General features: G+C 42.6%; 1 protein-coding gene and 1 long non-coding RNA gene across 8 annotated transcripts in view; both read left to right on the forward strand.

Moving 5' to 3' along the window:
- Positions 1-215: 215 nt before the first annotated feature.
- Positions 216-10343, forward strand: LOC110530127. Of its 7 annotated transcripts, none has more exons than XR_005052904.1 (5): positions 216-278; positions 5642-5719; positions 8379-8660; positions 8747-8854; positions 9213-10343. It is a non-coding gene; the product is annotated as an uncharacterized LOC110530127 (long non-coding RNA). The 7 variants fall into 7 exon arrangements; XR_002474483.2 differs by having other exon boundaries at positions 8533-8660; positions 9213-10342; XR_005052903.1 differs by having other exon boundaries at positions 233-2188.
- Positions 10344-11213: 870 nt separating this feature from the next.
- Positions 11214-16105, forward strand: part of LOC110530128 (microtubule-associated serine/threonine-protein kinase 3) — a 51715-nt gene continuing 46823 nt past the window's right edge. Inside the window, exons 1-2 of the mRNA XM_036985683.1 lie at positions 11214-11483; positions 12603-12634. Of these exons, the coding sequence (XP_036841578.1) occupies positions 11445-11483; positions 12603-12634 (71 nt within the window). The 5' untranslated portion in view covers positions 11214-11444. The remainder of the gene's footprint in view (positions 11484-12602; positions 12635-16105) is intronic.

The raw sequence follows: 16105 nt of genomic DNA on the forward strand, positions 1-16105 counted from the left end.
GTCTAGTGCAGTCCCACCTTCTCAGACCCCAAAGCCTGAGCAGGGTTTATTTGTTATATATATATATATATATATATATATATATATATATATATATATATATATATATATATATATGTGCGTTAAAGTTTCTCAGTTTTCACCCCTCCCAGTAGGTGGCGGCAATACACAATGTTTGGATGTAATCCACCAATAAAACCTTGAAGAAGAGGAAGGGGACGTCTGTATTACTGGATCATGGACTTCCTTTTCGTTCGGGTCATACCAGTGAGAGTGGGGTAAGAATTGTCAATGTGGTTTGAAGTGGACAATGGTACTCCCCAGGGAAGTGAGGTTAGCCCGATGTTGTTCACCCTGATGATAGATGACATATTTAAGGTGGGACAGGGACTGGGTCTGGCCTTGTATGCTGGTGATGGGGCTATATGGAAGAGAGGTGGGAAGGTGAAATATGTGATGAGGAAGATGCAAGAAGCTGTGGGAGCTGTGGAAGATTGGTCTCTAACATGGGGGTTTAGGATGTCTGTGGCCAAGTCCTGCTTTATGGTGTATTCTAGGAGGAAGGTGTTAGGCTGCAAATATACGGTCAGGATATAGGTAGGGTGTCTGAGTTTAAGTATTGGAAGGGACATGTTTAGTATATGGAAATTAAGTGCAGCAAGGCGCCGCACCTCATGGGGGCAGTGGCAGGATATGATTGGGGGTCGGATAGGCAAACACTGTTGTATATGTTTCAGGCTTTGATCAGATCATCTTCGGATTATGGGTGCTTTGTATATGAATCAGCAGCCATAACAGTACGATAGTTCCTGGATAGTGTCACGCCCTGACCATAGAGAGCCCTCAGGGTTCTCTACGGTGTTTTAGGTCAGGACGTGACTAGGGGGGGTTATCTAGTATTTTGTATTTCTATGTTTGTTGGTGAGTATGGTTCCCAATTAGAGGCAGCTGTTTATCGTTGTCTCTAATTGGGGATCATACTTAAGTTGTCATTTGTTACCACCTGCTTTGTGGGATATTGTTTTGTGTGTGTGCATGTTGCACCACGGCTTTCACGGTCATTGTTTATTTATTGTTTTTGAAGTTTCACTTTAATAAAATATATGGAACTCAACTTACAGCCTTGGTCCGTCCTTTTCGACGATCGTGACAGATAGGATACAGTCAAGGGTCCTGAGATTGTGTGTGGGTGCCTTCAGGCCGACACCTGTTGAGGCATTGCAGGTGGATAGTGGGAAACTGCCACTGAGGATAAGGCCAGACAAACTTGCATTAGCGTACTGGGTCGAGGTTGAAAGAGTTCAGAAGGACATCCTGCGGTCATGGCAACTGGGGAATGTTGGGAGCAAGGAGTGGGCAAGCAGAGGGCATACGGGTGGACAATTGGGTAGAATATGGACTGGGGGAGAGGGATAGGGCCTGCAATTGCATTGGGGAACATTCCTCAGTGACTCTTTCTGAAACAAAGTATAGATGTGGATATGACTGAGGGTGGGAGAGAATGGGATGAGGACGTGAGATGTGGTATGGAGAGATATATAGATAATAGTTTTTATTTGTTTAAGGATTCAGATGGTTCAAAGGATCCAGTCAGTGGTAGGGTGGGGGCAGGGGTGTATATCCCAGATTTCAATGTTTGAGTATGTAAGCGGTTAACTGATTGTGTCAGTTTATGCAGCCGAGTTGATGGCCATAATTATAGGTTTGAGATGGGTGGAGGAGGTTAAACCACTCTGAGTGGTGACCTGCTCTGATTCGACTGCAGTGTTGAGTAGTGTGAAGACGAGCAGGTCGGATAGTGGAGACTTGTTTGTGTAAATGATGGTGCTGTTAATGGGATGGGAGTGGTGATAAGCTTTTGCTGGGTTCCCGCCAACGTGGGTGTGGAGGGTAATTAGAAGGCTGATGTGATGACTAAGAGGGCAGTGAGGAGAGAGGGGTTAGATATTCAGTTCCCGTTGGGCTGTAGGGAAGTCAAATCCTTCATTCGGGCAAAAGGGCTCGATCTTTGTCAAAGGAAGTGGGATGCTAGTAGTAAGGGGAGGCAATTTTATTGCATTCACCGGTCAGTTAAGGAAGAGGTGGGCAGTATGGGATGTAGGAGAGAGGAAGTTGTGTGGAGTGGACTGCGGTTTGGACACACCAGGTTTGAATGCCACATTGTGGATGATAAGGAGACATGAAACAGGTCTGTGTGATGAGTGTTTAGTGGAGGAAACTGTAGAGCATGTGTTGATATTTTGTGAACTGTATGACGTAGATAGAGAGAGATTGTGTGAAAGGGTTAGAAAGGCTGGACGGGGTTTGGGTGGTGTTGTGAGGGAAGTCAAATCAAATCAAAGTTTGTCACGTGCGCCGACTACAACAGTGAAATGCTTACTTAAAGGCTCTAACCAATAGTGCAAAAAAAATAAGAGTTGTGTAGGTAAATAAAGAAATAAAACAACAGTAAAAAGACATTTGAAAATAAGTAGCAAGGCTACAGTGGGGCAAAAAAGTATTTAGTCAGCCACCAATTGTGCAAGTTCTCCCACTAAAAAAGATGAGAGGCCTGTAATTTTCATCATAGGTACACTTCAACTATGACAGACAAAATGAGAAGAAAAAAATCCAGAAAATCACATTTGTAGGATTTTTAATGAATTTATTTGCAAATGATGGTGGAAAATAAGTATTTGGTCAATAACAAAAGTTTATCTCAATACTTTGTTATATACCCTTTGTTGGCAATGACAGAGGTCAAATGTTTTCTGTAAGTCTTCACAAGGTTTTCACACACTGTTGCTGTTATTTTGGCCCATTCCTCCATGCATATCTCCTCTAGAGCAGTGCTGTTTTGGTGGCTGTTGTGGGCAACACGGACTTTCAACTCCCTCCAAAGATTTTCTATGGGGTTGAGATCTGGAGACTGGCTAGGCCACTCCAAGACCTTGAAATGCTTCTTACGAAGCCACTCCTTCATTGCCTGGGCGTTGTGTTTGGGATCATTGTCATGCTGAAAGACCCAGCCACTTTCATCTTCAATGCCCTTGCTGATGGAGGGAGGTTTTCACTCAAAATCTCACGATACATGGCCGCATTCATTCTTTCCTTTACACTGACCAGTCATCCTGGCCTCCAAACACGACGAGTTGAGTTTTTACCAAAAAGTTATATTTTGGTTTCATCTGACCATATGACATTCTCCCAATCTTCTTCTGGATCATCCAAATGCTCTCTAGCAAACTTCAGACGGGCATGTACTGGCTTAAGCAGGGGGACACGTCTGGCACTGCAGGATTTGAGTCCCTGGCGGCGTAGTGTGTTACTGATGGTAGGCTTTGTTACTTTGGTCCCAGCTTTCTGCAGGTCATTCACTAGGTCCCCCCGTGTGGTTCTGGGATTTTTGCTCACCGTTCTTGTGATCATTTTGACCCCACGGGGTGAGATCTTGCGTGGAGCTCCAGATCGAGGGAGATTATCAGTGGTCTTGTATGTCTTCCATTTCTTAATAATTGCTCCCACAGTTGATTTCTTCAAACCAAGCTGCTTACCTATTGCAGACAGCCTGGTGCAGGTCTACAATTTTGTTTCTGGTGTCCTTTGACAGCTCTTTGGTCTTGGCCATAGTAGAGTTTGGAGTGTGACTGTTTGAGGTTGTGGACAGGTGTCTTTTATACTGATAACAAGTTCAAACAGGTGCCATTAATACAGGTAACGAGTGGAGGACAGAGGAGCCTCTGAAAGAAGAAGTTACAGGTCTGTGAGAGACGGAAATCTTGCTTGTTTGTAGGTGACCAAATGCTTATTTTCCACCATTTGCAAATAAATAAATAAAAAATCCTACAAATGTGATTTTCTGGATTTTTTCCCCTCATTTTGTCTGTCATAGTTGAAGTGTACCTATGATGAAAATTACAAGCCTCATCTTTTTAAGTGGGAGAACTTGCACAATTGGTAGCTGACTAAATACTTTTTTGCCCCACTGTATATACAGACACTGGTTAGTCAGGGATATTGAGGTAGTATGTACATGTGGGTCTGGTTAAAGTGACTATGCATATATGATGAACAGAGAGTAGCAGCAGCGTAAAAGAGGGGTTGGGGGGAGGTACACAATGCAAATAGTCCTGGTAACCATTTGGTTACCTGTTCAGGAGTCTTATGGCTTGGGGGTAAAAAAACTGTTGAGAAGCTCTTTTGTCCTGGACTTGGCACTCTGGTACTGCTTGCCATGCAGTAGTAGAGAGAACAGTCTGTGGCTGGGGTCTTTGACCATTTTTAGGGCCTTCCTCTGACACCGCCTGGTGTAGAGGTCCTGGATGGCAGGCAGCTTAGCCCCAGTGATGTACTAGGCCATACGCACTACCCTCTGTAGTGCCTTGCGGTCAGAGTCTGAGCAATTGCCGTACCAGGCAGTGATGCAACCAGTCAGGATGCTCTCGATGTTGCAGCTGTAGAATCTTTTGAGGATCTCAGGACCCATGCAAAATATTTTTAGTTTCCTGAGGAGGAATAGGCTTTGTCGTGCCCTCTTCAAGACTGTCTTGGTGTGTTTGAACCATTCTAGTTTGGTGTTGATGTGGACACCAAGGAACTTGAAGCTCTCAACCTGCTCCACCACAGCCCCATCGATGAGAATGGGGACGTACTTGGTGCTCCTTTTCCTGTAGTCCACAATAATCTCCTTAGTCTTGGTTATGTTGAGGGATAGGTTGTTATTCTGGCACCACATGGCCAGGTCTCTGACCACCTCCCTATAGGGTGTCTCGTCGTTGTCGGTGATCAGGCCTACCACTGTTGTGTCGTCGATGGTGTTGGATTTGTGCCTGACCATGCAGTCGTGGGTGAACATGGAGCACAGGAGGGGACTGAGCACGCAACCCTGAGGAGCTCCAGTGTTGAGGATCAGTGTGGCCGATGTGTTGCTACCTACCCTCACCACCTGGGGGCGGCCCGTCAGGAAGTCCAGGATCCAGTTGCAGAGGGAGGTGTTTAGACCCAGGTTCCTTAGCTTAGTGATGAGCTTTGAGGGTAGTATGGTGTTGAATGCTGAGCTGTAGTCAATGAATAGCATTCTCACATAGGTGTTCCTTTTGTCCAGTGGTGTGGTGTCTAGGACTCTATTTCACTTTCTTAGAGGAACAGGACTAATGAAGATAATTTCATGTAGGTAGGCCGTGACTGGCCTCACACTACAGTATGGTAGATGGTGGTGTATGCATCTTAAATGTTGGATGCGATCCGCCAACCCATTCTCGAAAAATATTATTATTTTTGTCTACCAGACAGTGCAGCTCCCGCTGAGTCGAATTACTGAGGGTTTTTTGGGGAAGTGACTTCTGCTCAGGAAAAGATGGTGGAAACTGAGGTTTTGTTTGAAACTGCTAGTGAGTCGGTGAAGCTAATGGTACAGAAAATGGGAAACCTGAGAAATAAAGCTGTGGTGGAAAATAGGAAACCACTAGACTCGTTTTTAGTCGGAGTAAGGGTTTTCGATCAATGCTACTTGAGAAATCCGTTTAACGTCTTGAGAAAAGTCTGGAAAGTGTGGAGTCGGTGAGAGTCATGATTTTCCCACTTTCCTGCAATGTATTTTTTGTTTCTTATTCAATACCCCGTCCGGTGGCGTTAATACACCATTTACATTGGATGCCAACAGCTGTTAAACCCCATCGAAGAAGATTGGAAATACTTTTCGACTGACACATGGGCAAGGCGTTGTGGCTGACCAAAAACTGTGAGTAATAAATTAGCTAACAAACATTACTTATTATCCATTCAGGTTAAATAGACCCAGCTATATTAATTACATATTATTTCAGTCGTTGACAATTTTATATAATGTTTGCTCGCTAGATAGCAAACAACCCCATTCATACTAGCTTGAGCATTAGCTAGCTAGTTACTTAGCTAGCGAGTGCCTGTAGGACTGGTGCACGTTGTCTCACTCTCCTCCCTACTGCAGCAAAAAGGCACCACGGCACAGCAAGTTTTTATTGCACTGTCCATGCTGAAACTGCAACATCATTTCAGCCATTTAGTTTATTACTTGTTTCTGACTGAAAAGTTCTGTTACCAAAATCAATTTTTGGGGGGAGAAACATTTCCTATTCCTTCAACCCTTGCACTCTTTACGTGAAACATGTAAGCATTGCATGCATGTGACCAATAGGGCCTGACCAATAGCCTATAATAATCACATCAATAAATTGGTTATCACAAGCTCCGAACAGAATAACATGTGACACCAAAATGGATGCGGAGGACATGAAAAAGAAACTTGAAATTGGCAAATGTTTACTGGTTGCTCAGGAGGGAAAGGGGAAGTCGTGGAAACTACTGGAGATCAAGAAAAAAGGAGGGTATAGGAGCAAGTGTTGCGTGTGGATTATGTGTGACATAGAGTTGCTGTTTGAGTACAATATTATTACTTTTTCTGACCATTTGGAACAGTGTAAACAAAACGAAATAAGTACAGTATATGGAGTGTATTTGGAAAGTATTCAGACCCTTTGTCTTGTTTCACATTTTGTTACATTAGTCTTATTCTAAAATGGATTAAATAGTTTCCCACCCTCAAATCTACACACATTTCCCCATAATGACAAAGCAAAAACAGGTTTTTAGACATTTTTGTGTATGTGTGTGTGTGTGTGTGTGTGTGTGTGTGTGTGTGTGTGTGTGTGTGTGTGTGTGTGTGTGTGTGTGTGTTATATACTGTATATATATGACATTTACATGCGTTTTCAGACCCTTTACTCAGTACTTTGTTGAAGCGCTTTTGGCAGCAATAACAGCCTCAAGTCTTCTTGGGTAAGACGTTACAAGCTTGGCACACATCTATTTGGGAAGTTTCTCCCATTCTTCTCCGCAGATCCTCTCAAGCTCTGTCAGGTTGGATGGGGAGTGTCGCTGCACAGAAATTGTCATGTTTCCCCAGAGATGTTTGATTGGGTTCAAGTGTGGGCTCTGACTGAGCCACTCAAGGACATTCAGAGACTTGTCCCGAAACCACTCCTGCATTGTGTTGGCTGTGTGCTTAGGGTTGTTGTCCTGTTGGAAGTTGAACCTTTGCCCCAGTCTGAGGTCCTGAGTGCTCTGGAGCAGGTTTTCATCAAGGATCTCTCAGTACTTTGCTTCATTCATCTTTCCCTCGACCCTAACTAGTCTCCCAGTCTCTGCCACTGAGAAACATCCCCACAGCATGATGCTGCCACCACCATGCTTCTCCGTAGTGATGGTGCCAGGGTTCCTCCAGACATGACGCTAGCCATTCTGGCCAACAAGTTCGATCTTGGTTCCATCAGACCAGAGAATTTAGTTTTTCATGGTCTGAGTCTTTTAAGTGCCTTTTGGCAAACTCCAAGCTGGCTGTCATGTGCCTTTTATTGAAGAAAGGCTTACCATAAAGGCCTGATTAGTGGAGTGGTGCAGGGATGGTTGTCCTTCTGTAAGGTTCTCCCATCTCCACAGAGGAACTCTGGAGCTCTGTCAGAGTGACCATCTGGTTCTTGGTCACCTCCCTGACCAAGGCCCTTCTCACCCGATTGCTCTGTGTGGCCTAGCGGACAGCTCTAGGAAGAGTCTTGGTGGTTCCAAACTTCTTCCATTTAAGAATGATGGAGACCACTGTGTTCTTTGGGACCTTCAATGCTGCAGAAATGTTTTGGTACCCTTCCTCAGATCTGTGCAGACACAATCCTGTCTTGGAGCTCTACAGACAATTCCTTCAACCTCATGGCTTTGTGTTTTCTCTGACATGTACTGTCAACTGTGGGACCTTATATAGACAGGTGTGTGCTTTTCCAAATCACGTCCAATCAATTGAATGTACTACAGGTGGACTCCATTGAAGTTGTAGAAACAGTTCAGGTATGATATATGGACATAGGATGCACCTGAGCTCAATTTCGAGTCTCATAGCAAAGGGTCTGAATACTTTTGTAAATAAGGTATTTATGTTTTTTGTCATTATGGGGTATTGTGTGTAGATTGGTGAGAAATGTTTTATTCAATACGTTTTAGAATATGGGTGTAACGTAACAAAATGTGGAAAAAGTTAAGGGGTCGGAAGACTTTCGAATGCACTGTATATGCTAGCTAGGCCTATTCACTGTCTCTGAGTTAATTTAACATAGTTGTAGCTAGTTGGCAAGCGTATTACTCCTCCTTTTATGGTGGTTCAGTTACTGTATGTTTTTTTTCCTGAATTGTTTCTGAGTTAGTGAGGTAGTTAGTTGGCTTTGTCTAGAGGCAGACCGTTACTTTAGGTAGCTATAGCTAGCTAGCTACATGTTGAAATGAAAGGAGTGTCACAATTGTTCAAGCCTAGTTTAGGCTATGTATTTTGACTCTCCACTTAAACTATGCTAATGTCTTTGTCCCCCACTGCCCAGACACTATAAGCTGCATGACCCTGAGAGTGCTTCTCCCACCACCAGCGCATCAAATGCATGTAGCTGATGTCACATATTGAAATTAAAATAGTTTCTCAAATGTTTATCCATTTTGACTGTCCCCTTAAACCTTGTTATGTCTCTTGTCCCCCAGATACTAATCAAACACTTTTTAGATACCTTTCCATTAATTCCGTTCCAGCCATTACTATTACCAAATAAGGTGCGACCAACCTCGTGACCCTGAAAGTATTTCTCGCACCACCAGTTTCCCGAGTGCAGGTAGCTACATATTGAAATCAAAGTAGTGTCTCCAATGTTTATCCATGTTGTCTGTCCTCTTTAAAGCTTATGTCTTTGTCCCCAAGATACGAAAGACGACCTGATCCTGAGACTGATTCTCCCACCACAAGTAACGAGTTGGAAAGAAGACTGCCCGCCCAAGCTTTGATGAGGCCTGAAAGTCATATTGTATCGTAAGTATACATGTGGAATACTGAATACGATTTAATATGCAACACTGTAAAACAGGATGTGGGAAGTAACGAATTACAAATATTATTGTTACTGTAATTGAGTAGCTCTTCAAAGCACTATTTTTCAATGTCAGTCATTTTACTTCTACTTGAGTAAACCACGCACAAAGTGGCTGGACTCAAATCAATGCAGATTGACACCCGTCACATGCCAATGGACTGTATATGAGTACTGCACATTCTGAGCAAAAGGAAAGGCCACAATTTGTGTATGTGTGAGTGTGTGGGCTTGTGCAAGAGTGTGATGAGTGCCTTGATTATTGTTCAACTTTTTATAATCATATGTTATCATCCCCAGGTTGCAACCAATATGGCTGAATATCTTCGCCAGGCGACCAAAAGGACAAGAGGAACCGAACCCTTTGCTCTGACTCTCGTGGGACAATCACCCCTACTCCATGGCATTCACTATCATGACTGAGCAGGCTCTGGAGCAGAGGACATTATGTTTAGCTGTTTTACAAGAATTCCTATGGAAAATGGATACCTGGTAGGGGTTTGGGGGAGTAAAGGGTAAAGTGTTTACTTTTCTTCACCCCCTTTCCTCAGCTTTAATTGCTGGGGCTCCTGTGATTTTTATTTTTTTATTTGTGTGTTCCGTATTTGTTTATCTTTTGCATGACTTCACTTTGGAGCTGAAATTAATCATTCAAAATACAAATTTTGTATTTTATCTACAATTTGTCATGATTGGCCATATGTCATTTTAAGAATTTCATAGACGGTGTCGAAATGTTGTAACATTGATTGTTATGGTTATACATATTTTGTACATTTTAGAGAATTAACAGATTCTGTAATAGAGAAGTAGAAAAATAACCCAGCAATAAAGTAAGAAATAACCCACTGCTGGGTCAAAAATACACTAATAAAAATAACCCAGCAAAAGAGTAAAAAGCAACCGACTGCTGGGTCAAAGTAATCGCATTTTGTGGTAAATCAAGAAACCCAACATGTTGGGTCATTCACGTAACCCAACAGTGCTGGATTAAAATAGTTTTTGTGTGTAAGGAAAAGGGATGACTATGACATTGAACCTCTGTAGATAAGATATACTGTAGGTGTATGTTATTCCCAACCTTAAAAGTTTGGGGGATATTAATGTTTACATAAGGAAGATGACCTTGGATTAAAACCTCTACAGGATTGGTGGGTCCCCCACGGGACGGTTGAGCTAACGTAGGCTCATGCGATTAGCATGAGGTTGTAAGTAACAAGAACATTTCCCAGGACATAGAAATATCTTACATTGGCAGAAAACTTCAATTCTTGTTATTCTAACTGCACTGTCCAATTTACAGTAGCTATTACAGTGAAAGAATACCATGCAATTGTTTGAGGAGAGTGGACAGTTATGAACTTAAAGTTATTATTTAACCAATTAGCCACATTTGAGCAGTCTTGATACAAACGTTTGAGCAGAAATGCAATGATTCATTGGATCCATCTAAAACGTTGCACATACACTGCTGCCATCTAGTGGCCAAAATCTAAATTGTGCCTGGGCTGTAATAGTTACATTATGGCCTTTCTCTTGCATTTCAAAGATGGTAAAAAAAAACGCATGTTTTTTTCTTTGTATCATCTTCTACCAGATCTAATGTGTTATATTCTCCTACATTCATTTCACATATCCACATCCTTGTTTCAGGTCCTGAGCTACAGGCAGTTAAATTTGGGTATGTCATTTTAGGGCGAAAATTGAAAAAAAGGGACGGACGGATCCTTAAGGTTCTTTAAGCACAGCATTAAAGACAAAACCCACAATTTGCAAAAACAGAACAATGTATGATTCATGCTACCAGCTTACATCAATGGACATGACACCACATGACAAGACACAGCCATTGTTGTACGAAAACATTGTGGTGCCACTTGGAGACTGACATCATCGATCAAGTCATTTCACCATTTGACTGTCAAGAGTTGCACCATTGTTTATGGTCATCTGAAGTTATTTTATTTCATGCATGGGCCAATGATGATGTAGAGTTACACAACATGTATCACAACAGTGCACTCATATGAAGAGTATAACGAACCTCCTTCAAGTCGATATTGTATTGATTAGTACATTAATAAGGGGTACATGAAAGACATCTGAATGGGATTTTAAGCAAAACGTTGCTTCTCGTCACACAAACACAGAACATGGGTAGATATATACAGATAAATAGAATGTAAATATATTGTAGAACTGCAAATAGGATATTAGTGCATATCCTACCTGAAAAAAACGAGTGAGACAGGGGTTGGAAAAAGGTTGCGTAGGATCAATGAGATATAAGGTCCCCGCACTGCCACCTTAAGCGATTTGTCAGAAGTACCTCCCTGCACATTCACTCCCAATTCTCACGGCTGGGCAGGTCACCGGGCGGCTGGCAATTAAACGAAATTCTCCGTTTTGGGATGAAGCTATTCGCGTCCGTGACATCCACTCGCAGTGAAGCGTATAATACAGGAGGACGCAGTATGGGTTGAATGAAATTGGAAAAAGGGAGTCAGCGGTGTAGTCATAATTTATACTACAATGGACGAGCCAAACATTCTCAGACGTCGTGGGCTGCAGGTAAGAAACTCAACAATAAAACAACATCAGCATAGCTATTGAAGATTGAAATGATAATGCTTTGCAGTTGTGTTCTGGCATTAGAACATTTTAATGATAGGCCAACACAAACAATTGTTGACCCACGTTAGGGCAAATATGCATTTCTCTCTTTCTCTAGGGTTATTTTGTGATTGTCAATTGCTGTTTTACTAAACAAAATAATCTGTTTACATTGGGCGCAGTTTTATGGCCAATTCTTGTGATCACAAATTCTGGAAATCTCAAAGCAATTTCGCTTCCCATGTATTGTGCCACCTTGTTTTGCAATGGTCATGGATAGGTTACCGTATCGATCCATTCTACACACATGAATGCTGCGTGCGTTGGCACTCAAGGGCAAGCTTGTGGATGCGAAGGTGTAGTTAATAAGTCGTTTGTTTCTACATACAGTTTTCTACAGATTGTCTTATTATTGTCAACACTAGGTTTCTGTGGTGATATGGGCGTTGAGGTCAATTACATTTAGGGGTGGATGACTGGTAGACATCCCTTTTTATGTTAACCTAGCTGTCATATCCAGTATAGATGACTAAATTCTTGTCCTTGTTTTCAATTCCAACCAATTACTCAGATGGCGGCTTTGCTGTTAAAATCCCTTCAGCATTGTTAGCTCTAAACCTATTCTAAAAGATGTTGGTGTGAATGTGCTTGCCCCCCCATACCCAAAATAAGTGTTCATTTTATTATATTGATTGATACCTTCATCTTACATGAGCCTGCAATGAGAATGTGATTATGGTTGTGAAACGACCCGCTTTTGTCTTTGAAAATACAGCGCACTGAGGCACATCATTTTCGGGATGCGTATGCTCTGTCTGTAGACTGTGCATGATAATGTACAAGGGCTTAAGAATCTGAGCAAACAGAACCTACAAAATGACTATGAATGAGAGAACCAATTTAAGACCTACAGAACTAGGCCAGAGCTATACTATCTTTACATATAGCACGGGAAATGAACAACAGGGGACATAGCTGTCATAAGACTAAGTTCATAATCAAACAGCCTTTACCTTTTTGCAAGACTATCTTTACTGTCATTGTCACCATTTTAATGAGCCACTCTCTCAATTCCAGAAAGAGCTGAGCCTTCCACGAAGGGGGAACATGTAAGTATCACTAAAGATCAGCACTTGTTATCTCTGCTCTCGTTACACCGTTTGATACAAAACCAAAGGGTGTCACGAGGTGATGTTTGTCGTAGCTGACATTTACTTGGAACTTCCAGGAGGCAACACCTCTTAAAAAGCTGCTTGTGAATTGTCTTGTAGGCAAATGTGGTTTCACACCCCAAACCAGTTTTGTGAGTGGTAGTGCCTTGAGGTGGCAGATAGGCCTTACGTTAGTAATATATTTGGACATGTTAACAAACAGTGGTAGATTGAATGAGAATATAAACCTGAGTGTACAAACATTAGGAACACCTGCTCTTTCTGCGACAGACTGGCCAGGTGAAAGCTATGATCCTTAATTGATGTCACTTGTTAAATCCACTTCAATCAGTGTTGATGAAGGGGAGGAGACAGGTTAAATAAGGATTTTTAAGCCTTGAGACAATTGTGTGTGTGCGTGCCATTCAGAGGGTGAATGGGCAAGACAAAAGATTTAAGCGCTGGGGCCTCCTGAGTGGCGCAGCGGTCTAAGGCACTGCATCGCATTTCTCGAGGCATCACTAAAGATGAGTTTGAGGCGTGTTACAAGGTGTCACACAATTGGCCCAGCATCTTCCGAGTTAGGGGAGGGTTTGGCCGGCCGGGATGTCCTTGTCCCATCGTGCTCTAGTGACTTCTGTGGCGGGCCAGGCGCATGCACGTTAACACGGTCGCCAGTTCTACGGCGTTTCCTCTGACACATTGGTGTGGCTGACTTAAGGGAGCAGTGTGTCAAGAAGCAGTGCGGCTTGGCAAGGTTGTGTTTCGGAGGATGCATGGCTCTCGGCCTTCGCCGCTCCTGAGTCCGTACAGGAGTTGCAGAGATGGGACAAGACTGTAACTACTAATTTGGATATTGAGATCATTATATTTAAGTGCCTTTGAATGGGGTATGGTAGTAGGTTCCAGGTGCATCGGTTTGAGTGTCAACTGTAACACTACTGGGTTTTTCCACGCTCAACAGTTTCCTCTGTGTATCAAGAATGGTCCACCACCCAAAGGACATCCAGGCTCCTTGACACAACATGGGCAGCATCCCTGTGGAATACTTTCTACATCTTGTCGATTCCATGCCCTGTCAAATTGAGACTGTTCTGGGGGCAAAAGGGAGTGCAACTCAATATTAGGTAGGTGTTCCTAATGTTTTGTACACTCTGTGTATAGATCCATCTAATCAAATGTACCCCCACACATTTTATGAAAGGACTGTACGTATGTTTATAGTATGCGTGCATGCACATCCAATGCTTTGAGGTCTTGTCAATTAGTATGGAAATAAAATCTGTATGTGTGATTCAAAATAAATAACTTCACATATCCTGCAATGAATTCTACATATTTCCTAATGACATGTCAGTCAGAATTAGTGTATTTCCCTAGTGACCCTATCATAGCCTATTGCAGAGCTCCAAGATGAAGCTCTGGCATATTCCATTGGTGTGCAATAAGACAGATATTGTTCTGTTGTGGGCTTCTTATTGACATAGTTGGACAGTAATGGGTGTCATCAGGGCCGGCTCTAGCCTTTTGAGGGCCCTGAATGAGATTTTGCCATGGGGTGGAGTTTTTTTTAAAACTTGGGTACGTGTCCTTGGGCCCTTGGGTATGTGTCTGGTCTGTATTCAAATCAAATGTTATTTGTCACATACACATGGTTAGCAGATGTTAATGCGAGTGTAGCGAAATGCTTGTGCCTCTAGTTCCGACAATGCAGTAATAACCAACAAGTAATCTAACTAACAATTCCAAAACTACTGTCTTATACACAGTGTAAGGGGATAAAGAATATGTACATAAGGATATATGAATGAGTGATGGTACAGAGCAGCATAGGCAAGATACAGTAGATGGTATCGAGTACAGTATATACATATGAGATGAGTATGTAAACAAAGTGGCATAGTTAAAGTGGCTAGTGATACATGTATTACATAAGAATGCAGTCGATGATATAGAGTGCAGTATATACGTATGCATATGAGATGAATAATGTAGGGTAAGTAACATTATATAAGGTTGCATTGTTTAAAGTGGCTAGTGATATATTTACATCGTTTCCCATCAATTCCATTATTAAAGTGGCTGGAGTTGAGTCAGTGTCAGTGTGTTGGCAGCAGCCACTCAATGTTAGTGGTGGCTGTTTAACAGTCTGATGGCCTTGAGATAGAAGCTGTTTTTCTGTAGTCGATGAACAGCATTCTCACATAGGTATTCCTCTTGTCCAGATGGGTTAGGGCAGTGTGCAGTGTGGTTGAGATTGCATTGTCTGTGGACCTATTTGGGCGGTAAGCAAATTGGAGTGGGTCTAGGGTGTCGGGTAGGGTGGAGGTGATATGGTCCTTGACTAGTCTCTCAAAGCACTTCATGATGACTGAAGTGAGTGCTACGGTGCAGCTACGGGGTAGTCGTTTAGCTCAGTTACCTTAGCTTTCTTGGGAACAGGAACAATGGTGGCCCTCTTGAAGCATGTGGGAACAGCAGACTGGTATAGGGATTGATTGAATATGTCCGTAAACACACCGGCCAGCTGGTCTGCGCATGCTCTGAGGGCGCGGCTGGGGATGCCGTCTGGGCCTGCAGCCTTGCGAGGGTTAACACGTTTAAATGTCTTACTCACCTCGGCTGCAGTGAAGGAGAGTCCGCATGTTTTCGTTGCAGGCCGTGGCACTGTATTGTCCTCAAAGCGGGCAAAAAAGTTATTTAGTCTGCCTGGGAGCAAGACATCCTGGTCCGTGACTGGGCTGGATTTCTTCTTGTAGTCCGTGATTGACTGTAGACCCTGCCACATGCCTCTTGTGTCTGAGCCGTTGAATTGAGATTCTACTTTGTCTCTGTACTGACGCTTAGCTTGTTTGATAGCCTTGCGGAGGGAATAGCTGCACTGTTTGTATTCGGTCATGTTACCGAATACCTGCCTTCAGCCATGATAGCTGGCTAGACTAATTTACCAATCTAAAATTGGTAAATGGCTAATTGAGTGACTGTCAGTGACTGACTGACATGAGAAGACTGAAATCTGAACACTGACTGTAGGCTTATGTAGCGTAATATATTAACTACTGCAGAATGATGCATTTCTTGCAGTAAAAGGATACAACAAATGTTAATTTTGTCTTGAAAAGGTCGTGGAGAAATGTGTACATATAAAAATATATTTTCTTGAGAAAATGGGAATGGGCATGTAATGTGTTATCTTTGTCACTTATGCAAGCAGACAGTACTTCAACCACATAAAATAGGCACCCAAGACGAACAGACGTATTATCAGAAATGTGTTCAATCGTTTTCTCAGCTTTTAATTTCCTTAAAAAAAAACAGTCAAACTGTTGACAGGACCAATCATTCCACTGTTTTGGAGTTATTGCATCTTCTCACGGGCCCTAAATGAAACGGACTTACCTACACTGAACAAAAATATAAACGCAACAA

The sequence above is a fragment of the Oncorhynchus mykiss genome, chromosome 8 (genome assembly GCF_013265735.2).
Source record: "Oncorhynchus mykiss isolate Arlee chromosome 8, USDA_OmykA_1.1, whole genome shotgun sequence".
In the NCBI taxonomy this organism is placed as follows: domain Eukaryota; kingdom Metazoa; phylum Chordata; class Actinopteri; order Salmoniformes; family Salmonidae; genus Oncorhynchus; species Oncorhynchus mykiss.